The sequence below is a fragment of the Drosophila willistoni genome (assembly GCF_018902025.1).
Source record: "Drosophila willistoni isolate 14030-0811.24 chromosome XL unlocalized genomic scaffold, UCI_dwil_1.1 Seg141, whole genome shotgun sequence".
Lineage (NCBI taxonomy): Eukaryota > Metazoa > Arthropoda > Insecta > Diptera > Drosophilidae > Drosophila > Drosophila willistoni.
The window spans coordinates 11,622,069-11,638,955 of record NW_025814052.1 but is presented as its reverse complement, the minus strand read 5'-3'; the positions used below and the strand labels follow the sequence as shown (position 1 = coordinate 11,638,955).

The 16,887-nt window shown below is 42.2% G+C and overlaps 2 protein-coding genes across 4 annotated transcripts; one reads left to right on the top strand and one right to left on the bottom strand.

The window, feature by feature from the left end:
* Positions 1–67: 67 nt before the first annotated feature.
* On the bottom strand, positions 68–7,826 carry LOC6641093 (protein ELYS homolog). 2 transcript variants are annotated; one of them, XM_023175362.2, is made up of 8 exons: positions 7,558–7,826; positions 6,854–7,483; positions 6,491–6,795; positions 6,061–6,427; positions 5,805–5,995; positions 4,850–5,731; positions 456–4,779; positions 68–383 (listed from the first exon to the last, which is right to left on the bottom strand). In XM_023175362.2, exons 1-8 carry the CDS (start codon positions 7,685–7,687, stop codon positions 310–312), a joined length of 6,903 nt encoding a protein of 2,300 aa, XP_023031130.1. In that variant the 5' UTR covers positions 7,688–7,826; the 3' UTR covers positions 68–309. The 2 variants fall into 2 exon arrangements, with proteins under 2 accessions (XP_023031130.1, XP_046867323.1); XM_047011367.1 differs by having other exon boundaries at positions 6,061–6,424.
* Positions 7,827–8,343: 517 nt separating this feature from the next.
* Positions 8,344–12,818, top strand: LOC6641092 (exportin-5). Of its 2 annotated transcripts, XM_023175235.2 has the most exons (3): positions 8,344–8,534; positions 8,598–8,795; positions 8,904–12,818. In XM_023175235.2, the coding sequence occupies exon 3, from the start codon at positions 8,912–8,914 to the stop codon at positions 12,668–12,670; it is 3,759 nt and encodes a 1,252-aa protein (XP_023031003.1). In that variant the 5' UTR covers positions 8,344–8,534; positions 8,598–8,795; positions 8,904–8,911; the 3' UTR covers positions 12,671–12,818. The 2 variants fall into 2 exon arrangements, with proteins under 2 accessions (XP_023031003.1, XP_002064157.1); XM_002064121.4 differs by having other exon boundaries at positions 8,344–8,795.
* Positions 12,819–16,887: the final 4,069 nt, after the last annotated feature.

Here is a 16,887-nt window from a genome sequence, read left to right as displayed (position 1 = left end):
CTTTTCTTTTCAAACTGCTTAATTATAAGAAAATACAAAATATAACAGAAACATTTTAACATTTGTCTGGCATTTAAAAAACCGAAGGTAATAATTGCGGGGTTAAACCACAAACAATTTGATGAATTCCACAACAAACAACAAACTTTTAACTTTTAAAAGAAAACGATATGAAAATAAAGTAAATCAAATGCAGATCCAGAACCAACTGAATGGATCTGAATGAGCAATGTGTGGGATTAAATGAATTTAGAACTTGAATATTGAATTAGATGTTGTGGAATATGGGCAGACAACGCATTAAAATGATCATGCAATCTTATTTCTAGGTCGTCCTCGTTTCTTAGGCGGCACACTGGCTTCATTATTCTCGGCTGGAGGATCTACAAAGAGAGAGAGAGAGAGAGAAAGAGTAAACATTAGTTTTGGATCTGAAGTTAAGTCCGAATTCTTACCTTCTGATGTTGGATTGGCGTTAATTTCTTCTGTAGACGCTGCATTGGGTGGCGTTGGAGCTCTTTCGGATTCCGATTTCCGAGCACGAAGCACTCGCACGTTTGGTCTCGATGTTGATGCTTGATCGTCAAGTGCCACGAAGGTGCCACGTGTGGCGTGTCCAGATGGTTCCTCTGTGGAGCTTGGCCTGCGTTTGCTGCGATTGCTTTTGATCGGTGCCTTGGCCATGGCCTCCTGGAAGATGGAAGTCGGTGGCTCGCTGCTGCTGCGCAACTTGCGACGATATGTTGGAGCTGCTGTTGCTGCTGATGGGGGAATAACCGGTTTTGAAGTTGTAGAATGGGAACGTTTTGCTGTACGAGATTTGTAGGAGGATGTCGATGCTGCTGCTGCTGCTGCTGCTTGAGGTGGTGCCGGAGCTGGTTCCGCTTCCAAGCTTAAGCGACTGCGGGAACGAGTTTGTGGCCCAGGTGATTGGGTGAAATCTCTGGAATTGTTTTGTTCATCGATGGCATCGAACAGATGCTTTTGACTCGATATACGACGTAGACGCTTGCTTGGAGTTAAACCGGCGGATATGCTGGAGGATGGTGGCGTGGATGTGGCGCGAGTAAGGCGATTAGATGATGGCGACTGCAGTGGATTTGGACTGATTGTGGAGAAATCACCACTATGTAGCCGTTGCCTAAGACGTCTTACGCCCACGACCATGCCTGGGCCATCAACTGTCGGAGTGGCTACACGGGGGCGATCATGAGAGCGTAGAATACGAATTGGAGTGAGCGGATATGAAGGTGCCTCGTTTTCATCTTCAGAGACGGCCAATTTAAGTGGAGGCTCCTCACTTTCCGAAATCTGTCTGCGCCTCCCCCAAGCATCTTCATTTTCGTCTGGCATCTCTTGCAATTGATCTTCTTCTTCTTCTTCGTCTTCTTCCTGAATCCGTTCCAGCACTGGATCCATTACTAGAGTCACAATATCATCGGACGAAAGTTCTGCTTCTTCGATATGGCCGAGCTGTTGACTGCCCATCGATTCATTGTCTTCTTCCTGGATTTCCTCTTCCTGGATCTCTTCTTCCTGGATCTCTTCTTCCTGGATCTCTTCTTCCTGGATCTCTTCTTCCTGGATCTCTTCTTCCTGGATCTCTTCTTCCTGGATCTCTTCTTCCTGGATTTCCTCTTCCTGGATCTCTTCTTCCTGGATCTCTTCTTCTTGTATCTGCTCTTCCTGGTACTCCTCTTCCTGGTACTCCTCTTCCTGGATCTCCTCTTCCTGCATCTCCTCTTCTTGCATTTCCTCTTCTTGCATTTCCTCTTCTTGCATTTCCTCTCCCTGCATCTCCTCTTCCTGCATTTCTTCTTCCTGCATCTCCTCCAGCGGCTGACTAGACACTATAAAAAGCGAATCATCTTCTTGGACCTCATCTGGTTCCTCAACATATTCATTATTGCATAGTTGGTTATCAGATTGAATTGCCATTTCGTTATTTATAATTTCATCATCATCGGTGTCCAGATTGATAGTCTCTGCAATTACGGAATCACTGTTGGCGGTGGCGCCCAGGGAGAGCGAAGCATTTGGTCTAGCCAATCCCAAGGCTGCTGCATCATCATCCTTGAATGCAAATAACTCAGCACTAGAGCATCCTGCGACCTGTTGCGGCCGCGGCACATAACCCCGAACCTCAGTGCCATCCAGGGCGATGACACAATCATCCTCATCTTCGACCTGCTCCTCATCATCGTCATCCAGGGATCCTTTGGTGGTGTCCAAATCATCTACAGTTTCCAAGCTATTCGCCCGGTATAGAGATCGTGGTGAGGCTTCACCTATGCCGCCTGGACCACTACCAGCGACGCCATGTGCCGCTCGAGGGCTCGAATTCTGCGAGACATTTGTGTCGCTGGGCAGGAAGGAGGTCGGTGTGTGGGTAACCGAACGAGATGTGGTTATCGAACCAGTCGACTCAACAACAATCGAATACATCGGATCTTCCTGTAAGCGATTTGCAGCCAACGGTTGCACCTCCGAAGATGAATTGTCGGACAGTCCGCTGCTTACACTGAAGGTGGGCGAGGAGAGTTGCTCTTCGTTGGTAATTGCTGGTCCAGGAATGGCGGGATCCACAGTGGCTGCATCCACCGCCACCACATCTTCCTCTGAAGCAGTCATTATATAGGGATGATTGTAAGAGGAGTCCTCTAATTCAATGGTTTGCTGTTGTTGTTCTTCCGCCTCGTACTGATCCTCCTGCTGCACAAATTGCATGTTCTCCCTTACTCGCTCCTCCTGCTCTCGCTCAAATTCTCTTTCGCTTGGCTGATCTTCCTCCTCCGTTTCCATTTCTTGGATGGGCTCCCCTTCTTCTTGACGCTGTTCCATGCTTGTTATATCATAGCTTGACATGCCCAAAGTAGTGTCTAGCATATCTTGCAATTGCCCGGCTCTGGTTGGCATGGACCAACCCAAGTTGGTGGTGGTACTGGTGGGCATTAAAATTTGACTTGGCTCGGTTATCTCAGGCATTTCGCCACATATGGTCGTTCTTTCTGAGATCTTAATATAGGTGGTGGTTTCACCCATTTTCGATGAGCAAACGGTTGGGACAAAGTCCCGAGAAGATGCCGTGTGTGCCAGACGCATGGATGTGGCTGAGAAACTACCGAAACCACTGCTACTTTCAGTTCGTCCATACAATAGCGGATGACGTGGTTGTGGCCCAGTCGGCGGTGCCATGGGCAACGGTTCCGGCTCTCGTACCAATGAGACATTTGCTGAACTTAAAGGTGACATGAACTCCTCGTCACTCTCACTCGATTCGGAATCGGCTTGACCAACCGGCGGCTCTTGAGGCTCACCACGTGATTGAAATTCTACAAGTATTTCATCATGTTCCTCCTCCATCTCCGTTTCCTCCTCTGCCACCCTTACTACAGGTGGATCCAAAGGAATGGGCGGGGCAAAATAGAAATCTTTGGTGCTAGTTTTTCTCGGTTCACTCTCATTCGATTCATGATGTTGTCCACCCCGAGACTGAATTTCCATAATGATTTCATCGGTTTCATCCTCATCAGTTTGCTCCACTGCCGCCGCCTCGTCCAAGGGGATGGGCGGTGGGAAAAAGAAAGATTTGCCAGGTAGTTTCACATTTTCAGTCACATTCGATGATTGCTGGACAAACTCTTGTGATCTCTCTGATCGATTCAGGTCTTGTGGTGCCTGCTCTGTGCTCGAGCTCGATGCTGCGATTGGATAACGCTTAAAGATTCCTCTAGGCTCCACACTGGATTGCCCAAGTATTGGCCCTTGAGTGGATTTCTCCGCTTGCTCCTCAAACTTCTTTCGATTGATAAACTCTTGGAGATCGGCGATCAACTGCTCGCCCAGCAATCGTCGTCGCTTTCGTGGCTGTAATGAATAGTTCGATGGCTTTGGTGATGTCTCCAGATTTTGCCTTTCGCGCTGACGCTTCGAAACCACCTGATAAGGAACTGATCGAACTATGTGTCGACGATGCTGGATGCCATGGCCACGTCCATCCAAAATATGTCCTCGATGTTGAGAATTTCGTAGAAATGGCACATTCTGGCAAGTGAGAGTAGGTTGCCCGCTCGCCTCATAGTCCGCGGTAGCCCAATGAGTACTCAATGCAGAACTCTGAAAGATCCCACCGACCATATCGCTGGAAGCACTCTGCTTAACCAATTGACAGCTGAACGGATCGGGTGACTGATTCGCTGCCACTTCTTGACCATCCAATCGATTGCGAATTTGTAAATATTTTCCAGCTATAGATTGGGTTACGGGCGCCATGGTCGATCTGTATGCTGATAATATAGTATTAGATAACTCGTTGGCCGCTTGCTGTCGCTCGACAGCTACCTCATCCATAAACGAGACGGCCTCAACGTATTTGAATTTCTGGAGTAACAATATCAAGTGGACACTATCCGTTTTGCGGGTCTTGGTTTCGCGTAGCAAACGATAGATTAGCTGCTCCTCATCCTCGCGCAGCGAAAGTTCGGTCAAAACTTTAAATTTGCCCAGATTAATGAAATGCCGAAAGAAATGTTCCAACAACGGACGTCCCTTATCATCGTCATAGAGGCGGGCGTAATGAAAAGCCTCGGATATGCGATCATTGGCCAAAAGGACACGAAGATATAGCGGAAAGCTGACGGGGCCTGGCGGTCGAATCACCAAACGCATGGCCAATCTCGTGGCATTGGCCGCTAGTAGATTTTCAATAATCAATTTCATTTGCCAATCTTCATAGTGACGAATTTTGCCTATTCCGTCGTACAGGCCATCGATCGCTTGCTGCAAATCAAATGAGAGGATAAGATTAACACTACTACAGTTCATTCGAATTGAATTCAAGCTGACTTACCCAATAGTCACCACGATCTAGATGCCAAAATGATTGCACCGATTTAATCACTTCTTCTCGCAGATTAAAGAAAATGTGAAATTGTTTGCTCAATACCATTGACATTTTCTTTTCTTGCAGCGGTGGCTTTGTTTTGTCCAGCTCTACAATCAATCCCTGATTGATCCTATCCAGATCCATTAAGAGATACAAGACAACCTCATGCTTCTGCTCCAGTTGGGCATCGGTGGAGAGCATCATTTGCATGAGAGCCTTCATGGTTGTGGGCGGATATGATTGCTTATCGTTCATGCAATTACCCAGACCATTTTGCTGAAGCAAAGTGTCTATATATAGAGGCATATTTGCTTTCTTTCTTTGTACTCTTCTCTCATCGTAGTCACGTTGCAGTTGCTTTAATTGAGTCTTTTGCCCCTGCCCTGATGTGTGCTGCATTAGATTGCCTTCGGGTAATAGGTCTCGCTGCATGAACCAATAGAGAAGCCATTGATAATTATAGACCAATTCTAGGGCTGTCGCATTCGCTTCATATTCATCCAGAACCGAATCGCTAAGCAAACTCTTGCCTTTCTTGATTATGAATGTTTGCAATTCCAGGAGATTTTTTAACTGGACGGACAATACTTGGAATTCTTTCCTTTCCCGCTCGTCCAGCGAATAGCCATTGTAATCGAATATGCCCTGACATAGCTCTAGACAACGATTTTTAATACATTTTGCTCGATTTGCAATCCAATTGGTTAGAGTAGCCAGCGACAGTTCTGTTGGATTGACCTTGTTGCATAGGAAACTATCATCTAGCCAACTACGGGCGCAATCATACAGCAGGGCTAAACATTTGTGCTCCAATGCTACTGACAAGATCTCTTCATGCATGGCCGTCTTCAAAAGCGAGAGAGAGAGAACGAGATTAGATAAGAAAGACACTAAGTGCATTTATATGGTCTTAACATACCCTTGAGAAGGTTGCATTTGGATTTAGCTCAGAGAATTGAGGCATAAGACACAAGCGTATGATATCATCATGATAGACTTGAGGATTCAGGAACAAAGTGGCCTTTTGCTGACGCAGGCAATCAATAAAGCGACTCTGTATACCATTGTGGGCATAATAACGATATCCCTTGACATTGAATAAAGAACAATCTGCAGGAATAGAACATCGAGGTAAGTCACCTTGAATTTTCAATAAATTGTTAGGTCATTCTTACCAAAAGTCAATGAATTGGGATAGAAATGCATATCAAAGCGGTTTAGGGATTCAAAATGTAGAATGCTAGATGGTTTCAATTGTAAACCAAATCCCATATGTTTACGTTCACTCAGCACAAAGGCAGCCAGACAATTGGGTTTATCGCGTAAACGTATCAGATAGGGCATTTCGTCCTTATACCACTGATTGATGTCAAACAGCATCATTTTGTTCCTCTCCTCCGGCTCCGAGTACCAGCAAAGGACAAGCAACAGAGTACCATTGTCGCCAGCAATTGCAGCTGTCGAAGCAGTAGAACAACCAATTGCCAAACAAAAGGGACCATCCAGCTGGATACGAGCACAAGTGTGACTCGATTGAAACTGCTAAAATAAGAAACTTTATATTATTAAGAAACTTTTCAACCAAATCTATCAATTGCCACCCACCTCAAAGTGTAAGCGATCCATTTGAATTCTGGAGCGACTAAAGCTAATGACATGCAACAGAGCTAATATTCTCGTATCACTCTGATACATTGCATTTAGATAAAAACACGGTTTCGGATCATCTGGTGGCACAACGCAACAAATACGCTCCACCGATACATTGCCCAAATCTTCTACTGTACGCAAGATGGTTAGAAGTTTCATTCCCTTCAGATCGTATAGAATTATTTGTCCATTATCAAGGCCAGCGGCGAAACCATCAATTAAATCAATGACCACCAGACACCGTACGCCGCCATTTGCAACTGAAAGCATAGAAAGATTACTAGATTTGTTGGGAACTCATACTGATTTTGATCATACCATTAATTTCCACAGCCGAATGATTATACTTCATCCGGCATTTCTTCATGTGAGACTCAATGCTAATGCTTTGAAATTGACTGGATATGCGTTCAATCTCCACAATGGGTGCACTCTCAAGGGGATTCGATTGTCGATTGCTCCGAAGATGTTTAAAATTCAAATCCATTATCAATATTGTACCATCATCGGAACCGATTGCCAGGCAACCATCGAAATGACGAAAATTTTGCGTGCGCCAGCATATTTCTGGGCTGAGGAAAGTCAAAGTGCTGCCCAAGATGCCATCGAGATGAATGCGACGCAGCACTTGATTCCATTTAACAGAGTAAATGGCCAAATGGGTCTCCATGGTATTCATGCGATCGCCCCGAGTCCATGTCTCTAGGCAAATGGCCAGAATTGTTAGTTGTTTGCTGGCCTGATTGGGATAGAGTTCTTCCACACAACGTATGCTGGTGCATGTTGAACGATTATCGGCAGGATCATCATTGTGCTCAGTCCAAAAGACGTGACGGGCAATGATGTAGCCCGTTTCCAAACAGGATATAATCAAAGTGGCATCGGATGCATAGCGTCGGGTCATCCAACCCCATTTGCCGCCAAAAATGATGCCGCCCGTTAAGGAGGCTTACCAGATAGAAATGCCCAAAAATTTCAAGATAAATAAAGAAAAATGCAATGAAATAAAGTACATCACTTACCGCTTTCTTCTCCTTCCAGTTCTACTAATTCCTCATCATTGTCGGCATCTTCGACAGCGAACCATGGAACAGGAAGCTGCGGAAATGTTGTAGTCCGTTCGCCATTTAGTTCAATCTCAAACCACTCCATTGTGCTTGGTCGCTTGCTAGCTTTATTATAAATTGCTAACAAAAATTATATACTAACTACTCTTCCCTTAGGTTTTAAATTGATTCTGACATTTCAACACAAGCGCACTAATTTTGCACACATACATGTGCCGGCTGTTGTTGTTGTTGTCATCGGTGATTAGTGTTGGAAAACGGTTATGTTGTGAATTTTCCAAGCCATGTGCAAAATTCGATAATTGAATTTTTACAGAATCTTCTCGTAAATTCTTTATTTCTAAGAAACAAAAGTAATTTTGAATTAGGGAATGCAAATTTGGCGCGTTAAATCAAAAATAAATGCATTCTATCGATAATAATTTTCCATTCATTCGATGGCAATCACCCTTAGAACCGCCTCCAAGTGGTTTTGAGGAAAATAATTTACTTCATAAACAGACAAGTAAAACGTATATTAGAGTGCTTATTTGTAGTACACTAAAATTCAATTCAAACCAATAATATTTCTGGGTTATGCAAAGGTATTTAACAAGCACATTGGCTCCTAAATTAAATATTGTGATCCGGAACTAGTTTAGATGTCTTCATTTTAGGCGCCTATCGATAAATATCGATGGTCGTTCACTATTTGCACATTGTTCTTAACACACATATTGCAGTCTCCCCCCGCTTGCCCCTCTCCTTTCTAAAAAATACCATTTCACACGCATTGCTATAGCCGGAAAATTAATTTCAGAGCAGGAGGCTGCTGTTCCCTAAATGTGAAAATCAACTAACTGTTACCCTTATAATAAATATTTTAATATTTAAATGTAGACGGTTGGCAGGAATTTGGGACTATTGTTTGGAACGAGAAAGAGAGAGCGCTTGTGAGAAAGAGGGAGCAATACATAAACGAAAAAAAGAAGCTTAACCATTATTTTATCAAGCAGCCACTGCCACTGAAAGGCGCCAACAACAGCAACAACATCGCACACACACACACACACCACACATACCAACACCAAGAAACTAAGAACGAAGCACGCTTGAAAAAAAAGAATAACGAAAGAAAGAAAAGAAGTAGGGAGAGGAGGAGGACGTAAAAGAACAGAACAGAAAAATAGCTGTCTGGCAGGAGGAGTAAAAGAGTAAGTAGACAAGAAAATGAATTTCGCAAATTGCAATGGAAATTGAGTATGACATTTGATTTGCCTCTCCTTCTCTCTCTCTGTTGGTCTGCCCATTGTTCTACTTAGGTGGTGAGATGTCTCAGCTTGGAGGCACTGAAGCATTGGCCTTGGAACTGGCCCAGGCTGTAGATATGATCATGCAACCGACGACCACACAGCAGGCCCGCCTGGAAGCCTATATGGCCTGTGAGCGGTTTAAGGAGGAATCGCCACTTTGCGCTCAAGTCGGCCTCTATTTGGCCAGTTCGCCCCAGTTCAATCAGCAGGCCCATCATTTTGGTTTGCAATTGATGGAGTATACGATTAAATTCAAATGGAATCAAATCACTCACGAGGAGAAGGTCTTCATCAAGGATAATGCCATTAAAATGCTTAATTTGGGCGTCGGTCCTGCGGAAGATAAGCGACTGTTGCACCTAAAGGATGCCCTGTCGCGCATCATTGTCGAGATGATAAAGCGCGAATGGCCCCAGCAATGGTCCGATCTGATGCCTGAACTAAGCCAAGCCTGCAATCAGGGGGAGGCCCAAACGGAGCTGGTCCTTTTGGTGTTTCTCCGACTGGTCGAGGATGTGGCCCTGCTACAAACGATTGAATCGAATCAACGGCGCAAGGATATGTATCAGGCTCTAAATAACAACATGAATGATATATTCGAATTCTTTTTGCGCCTCGTCGAGCAGCATGTGACCGCTTTCCGTGAGACTACCAGCCGGGCCAATTTTCAGCAGGCCAAAGCCCATTCGCGTGTTGTGGAAATGGCACTACTGACCCTAAGTGGATTTGTGGAATGGGTTAGCATACAACACATTATGTCCAGCAATGGTAAATTGTTGCACTTCCTCTGCATCCTACTAAACGACAAGGCATTCCAATGCAATGCGGCCGAGTGCCTGGGACTGATTACGAATCGCAAGGGTCAGGTCAAGGAACGTAAGCCGCTAATGCAATTGTATCAGGAGGAATTGATGCGTTTAATCTACTCGTCGGCCATGAGCAGTTGCAGCCAATCGCCTGCTGATGTATCTGGAGCTGGAACACCACCAACGGAGACTTCGATTGAGCAGGAGCATAATTTCCTAAAGAAACTGAATCAAGTTTTAAATGGAATGGTGCAGCAATTGGTTGCATTGTGGGGCAAAGATGAAACTATCCAGCGTCCGGCCCATTTAGAGATTCTGCTCGAGTGTCTACTGCAACTGGTGCAGCATCCATCTCTATCGGTGGCCCATGGGGCGGCACTTATCTGGCAGCTGCTGCTCAAGCATGAGAATTCATCAAAGGACTATGCCCTGGTCACCTACATTCCCAAGCTCATACACACCATAGCGCCAAGAATTGTGAAATTGCCTTATCCCACCAATTGCCCTGCAGCTTCTAACAGTAGCCGACGTCCCACAGAGTACTACATAATCTTGGAATTTGATAGCGAAGAGGAGTTCGCTTTGTTCTTCTTTCGCTGTCGCACCGATTTTCTGGAGATCTTTCGTCTGGCCACTCTGGTCCAGCCTCTGATAACGTATGGCTATTGCGAGCAGTGGCTGCAGACCCGTCTCCGTTTGGCTGCCGTAGAGCAGCAGGCCAGCAACGGCTCATCGATGTCCTGTAGTGTTCTGGATCCCATTTACTTGGAATGGGATGCATTGGTCTGTGTGCTGGATGGTGTCCTCAGTCGCATCCTACTGGTGGCCGAACGGCCATCGGTAACGGCAGGTTTGCGCCTCCTTGAAGACTGCATCAAACTGGAGACAACAAATCCGTTGATCTATTCCATCCTCCTGTCATGCATTTCGGCCCTGTTCGTCTTCCTTAGCATGTCGTCCTGCCAGTTGACACCAAACAATTGTGTGGCCATGAGTGGAGTTAATTTACTTCCACGCGTCTTGGACAAAATCTTTCGGGCATTGGTACTCAAGCCACCCAACGAACTGGAGAAGGTGCAACAGAAGTCGGCCAAGAACTTAAGGCGTCATGCCGCCTCGCTGCTGGTTAAACTGGCCCACAAGTATCCACTGCTGCTGCTGCCCGTGTTCGAGCAAATCAATGGTCATGTGGAGATGCTGCTCAAGGATCAACAACATTCGCACCAGCTGTGCCGGCTGGTTAGCACCACCTTGCAGGAGTCCCTCATCTTGATATCGAATCATTTCTGTGATTTTGAGCGGCAAACTTTGTTCATTGAGCATATCATACAGGAAAAGCGGGCGGAATGGGCGGCATTCGGAGAGGTGCTAAAGACACCATTGAACTTCATACGTTTTGTGGGATTGGACAAATCGCCGGAGATAATGCTGCCTGAGATGGATCCATGCCTGCAGAATCGTTCCCGACTCCTAGATGCATTGCATGTGGTCTTGGGTGTGGTAAAACGTTGCACATGGCCCGATGATCCCGATAGGGCTCAACGCGGTGGCTTCGTCATTGGATGCACGGAACTGGGTAATCCCATATGCCGAAATCCGGCGACCAAGCATGTGGTGCCATTGCTCTCCCACATACTCGCCCTCATGCGCGTGCTCAACGAGATGTTCACGCCAAGAGCCTCAGCGGCCCTGTCCGAGGGCTATAAGAAAATCCATGGCATGATGGAACATGAGAAGAAGCTGCTAATGGGCATTTGTGCCATACCCGCTGATCCCCTGGATACGACTATTAAGGCGGAACCCACACCATTCGAGAAGACGCAAACATTCCTGCTGCTCCTTGTCGAGGGTTGTTATCATTTGATGGGTTCGGCGGGTCCATCGCTCGGGCGAGATCTTTACCAGCTGATGGGTCTATCGGATGCTATAATAACGAATATATTCAGCTGCCTGGATATTGTGCCCGACTATCGGATGAGGCCCATAATCCGGGTGTTCTTCAAACCCTTTGTATACTCCTGCCCACCCAGTTTCTATGGATCAGTTCTGGTTCCCCTTTTTGCACATCTCACGCCATTGATGTGTGAACGTTTGTCGCGCCGCTGGCTGTATATATCGTCGCTATACGAGAGTGGCCAACTGAATGGTGAGGTCAATGACACCCAGGAAGTGCTCGAGGATCAGCTGAATCGCACATTGACCCGCGAATATTTGGATGTCCTGAAGATTGCCCTGGTTGGCGGTCAAATTGGAGCCGATCATTCGACAACAGCCAATGCAATGGCCATGGAGAACGAGGAGCATTCAATGGACAGTGCTCCGCAGTCACGGGCGGCCCAATCGGCTCTACTCTCGGACATCATCTCGGATCTGGGCGGCAAACTGTTGAGGAACGAACAAATCGGTAACTATATACTATTAACACTGCTCCGGGCCATTGCCTGGAACGATGGCATGTGCAACATGAAGGCCGTGAATATAGCAGCTCCAGTGATGCGTTTCCTGGCCGCCGAACCGCATCTCATTGATGAGAATAAGGCGGTGAGTGCCTTTACTGCCGTTCTGCAGGGCATGCAAGTTCATGGCCAGCATGAGGCAAATCAATCGGGTCTCATCACTCTCGGTGTCCAATTCTATGAGCTACTGCGTCCCAAATTTCCCATACTCACCGAGGTGCTGCAGCACATTCCCAGCGTGAATGCTGCCGATATACAGAAATTCGATGAGAAAATCGCCGTGGCTCCGGTCAAGGGCAACAAAGTCGATCGGGCCAAAAAGGATCTGTTCAAGAAGCTAACTGCCCAGCTAGTGGGACGTAGTGTCAATCAGCTGTTCCGCCACGAAGTCCAAATTGCCAATTTACCGCCCATGCAAACGCACAACAAAACGCTAATTGGAGCTGTGGATGGGAACATAATGGATAGCAATCAGAATGCCAATCTCGCCCAGCTATTTCGCACGGACAAGTGACACGGACACCAGCAGCCGCATCCGCATCCGCAGCAGCAGCAGCAGCAACCACCACAGAGGAGGCAGAGGAGGCTACCCTGATGGCGACGACTGAACTTAAAAAACTGAAAACTAGAACCAACTACAAAAAAAAAAAGAAAAAAAGAAGCTGAATACTGGAGAAATAACAAACACACACACACACACACACATACATGTGTATTGTAAATTAGCATGAATTGTCTATGGATTTGGAGGATTAGGAGGTCGCCACTTGGTTATTTTTATTCTATTTTTTTCTTCTTCGTTTTCGCTCCTTGTCCCAGTTTAGATGGTTTTTTTTTTGTTTTTATTAATTTACGTTTTTTTTTATTAAATACGTTTTAATAATTTATTACATTTAGTGCATTTAATTAAAAATTGTAAATTCATTCTTATTAAGCAACTAACTAAACGCACTCACGACCCCCCGCACCCGCCCCCACACGTTGCCCTATTCGATTACCTTTCTGCATTCCTCTCAATCTGGTTTAACTTTATTTATTTCCAAGGAAGTAAAGTCCTTTAACTATTTAAACGAACGGTCAATCCTCTGTTCTGGTGCTTAAAATCAAAAAACAAAAAGTTACTCCCCCCCGCCCCCATCCCAAATGCATCTACACTTCACCCACTTCCATGTAACATTTATAGTTCTCCTTTTTATACGAAAGCAAAAACAAAAGCAAACTGAATGATAAACCAACACAACAAAAACACGAAGAAAACAAAAAACAAAAACAATTTACGCTTAGATTTTAGTTTTAGTTTTTAAGCATTCGATTACGAGTTATTATTATAATTATTATTATGATTATTATTATTATTATATAATATAAATCCACCACATTTGCATACATATACCATATATATGTATATATATATATATATGGAGGGCATAATACTGCCCTTCCTTCCCCCCCATTTGCCTGTCCTCCCGCTCCTGATCCTGCTCCTTCCTTTCCCTCGTCTACTCATGTCACTCCACTTCAAAACGAAAGAAAAACAAACTGTTATACACATCGGGATTCTAAGAATTACTATGTACATGATATAAAAATGTATGTATAATGATGCGGGTATATAATATTCAAAAAACAACAAAAAACTAACTAAAAATATAAACGAAACAAATTGTATATTAATTATTTATATGTAAATTCAATTTTACAAAAACACAAATCGAAACAAGCAAAAAAAACGGAAGAAACAATCGAAATAATTACAAAACAAAAAAAAAAAATAAAAAATTTAAAATTTAAAAAAAAATTCAAAAACCAAGAAACTGAAACTGAAATAAAAATTATAAAATCAAATGCGAAAATCACAAAACAAATTACTTTTTTCTTACTAATGAAAAACCAAAAAAAAAATCTTTCAAAAAATCCTTTTGCTCTTCCTTCCATGACGCTTTCACAAAGTGCATTTTTGAGAGAGAATAATTTCAGAATCCTTTTTTATTCTCATTTGTCAGCACCAACAGCCCAAGTTAGTCTGCGCCTCTTGAGTCCCATGGTTAATTTTTGGAATGAGTTTAGCAAAAAATTTGGTATGAAATGTCCTCTAAGGCAGAACAAAGAATCTTTGTACAGTGGAACAATATGCTGGATCCATTTGTGTACGTTTCTAGGGTCCACTGTTCTTAGTCTACTGCTTACAAAATTGAATAATTGGTAGAAAAACAAAATCATACAACAAATCAAGTTTGCTTACCTTAACCTAACCTATTATAATGTCGAATCATTTTACCAGCTGAAAGTTCCTTATGGATTAGTCTTACATAACCTTACGTTGGAGCCCAAGAATATTTAAATAAATGAGAATAAGGAACGATTTACAAGTTAATTTCACTAAAATTCTGAAATATATTACTCTCAATGAAAGTCTGGCTTAAGCTGTGTGTCCACTCAAATTTGTATGACAAACGTGTTGCGTTTGAAGCAAATTTGAACGTAGATAGTGTTGTTTGCAGTAATTTTCGTGTTTGAAGTGCGCGTTTGACGAAATTAGAAATGGTTCCATCTTCGACGAGTTTGACAAAACTGATTTGAGTGTGGATACACAGCTTTATGTAGCTGATATTTTGACCATGGCTGTTACTACTGAAGACGTGACCTAGAACTTCTGTTTTTAATAAAACATGAAGCCTTTAAAATAGCGCTTACTTCAGCAAAGAGTTTTTAAAAAAATAAGGAAATCATCATAAAACTCGATATATCCTTCAGGCTTATTTTCGTTCTAGATTCCGCATAAATTTGGAGGAATTGAAATTTTCAAAACGAATTCGTTCAGTTGAATTTCCTTTTAGACAGTGTATAATATTAGAAATATCATTTTCCAAATGACTTGAACTGTGAATCGATTTGGTTGGAGCAAGCCGATATATCTTTGTAGTAAGTAATTGAAATTGCCAATGACTGATAGATGGAGAAATTGGTATATTCTAAGATGTTTCCCAAAACTAAATTGCGATTATTTCACATTGAATGTTCGATTAATTGTGGTTAATCGTTTACATGTAGCTAAAATTGATGAAAATATCGATTTGGAGCGTTTGTTGCCCTAAAAATTTGGAAATAAATGAAAACAAATACTTTGTTTATATATCATTTTTGTAATTTTTTCTTGTTTTTTTTTTCTTTTTGTTTTTTTCTTGGTTTTTTTTCATTTTTTTTTGTTTTTTATTTTTCTTTTTTTTAATTTTGTTGCTTATTTTGCTTGGTTTTTATTATTATTATTATTATTTACTTATTTCTCCGGCGACAATTTGCGCTTATCAATTGATTTTCATGCTACAATATTATCTTGTGTCTAGAAACTACTAAAATTAAATTTAAATGTAGTTAAGATGAGCTTGTTGGGAGCTTGAGAGCGTCTCCTTCTTCTTCTTCTTCTCCGCCTCCTTGTCCTGCGTCCTGTACGGCCTCTACAGGTCCTTTTGAAATTTTTACCGTTGGTATTATAATTTTTTATAATCATTATTATGCGTTTTTTTTTTGTTTTGAAAAAAATTGTTTTTCTTATTATTTTTGTTTTCTTGATTTGTTTTGTTTTTTTTTTTTTGGTTTTTATGCACTAATTTGTTCGGCAATTTAATTAATTTTATTTTTATTTTTTGTTTGTGTTTTTTTGTTTTTTCTTCTTGATACAAAACTATTTTTTGTTTGTTCGTTTTTCGTTCGTTCTTTGTTTTATTTACTTTTTTTGTTTTTTACTTTATTAAAATTATTATTGAATTTTGCGCATGTTTCTGATGCCGTTCAAAAAATCCATCATCATTCACACACTCATACATACATATGTACACATATACCACATGATTCTGTCTATATATGTACGTATGTATATATGTATATCTAGCATTTTGGTTTCTCAATATATAATATATATTTATATATATATATGTACAATTCTAGTAAAACTATTTGAAAATGTGCTAAATTATATAAAAAAAAAACACGAACAAAAAAAAAAAAGAGTTACAACAAAATAATCAATTATTTATATATGTATTTTTTAAAAAATTCTTTATATATATATTTAATTATATATAATTTATATTTATATATATATATATGTAATAGTTTTTTAGAGTTTCATTTCTTATTCGGTTTTGGTTTTTCTCTTTGCTTTGCTTTGTCTCTGTTTTAATCAATTGTTTTGTTAGTTTAGTTTGGCAACAGTTTAAATTCGTTGCAATATCTCCAGTTGCTGCTAACATAAGGCATGAGAGACGCTCAGAAATTTTGATCACAATTCTCAAAAAAAAAATATGGAAAGTTACGAAAATGAACCACACAAAGGCGAGAGACTTATTCTTTGATACTTTAATCGTAATCGCAGGAGCGACCTTTCTTATAAACAATCATCATGGCATTATCTTCCCCGTCCACAACAAGTGCTTTATCTGGCACTCTGCTAGATCCATTCCTGATCGTAGGACATCTTTCACAGAAACATGTTGTGAAAGTCCTTTGACTTTAATCCAAGAATTGAAAGGGAATAAAGTAGACAACGGCCTATTTCGTTCTTATGTCCAAGGGAAACTACGGAAATGAAAAACATTTTTATTTATAATTTGGCTATTTCTGTTCGGATTTAAATGAAATTTAGTATATCGCTAGGCATTAATGACAGCAATTAGTGTATTAAATTTAAATGCATTTGATAAAACGGTTCGGGAGTTAAACGTGTCTCTTCCA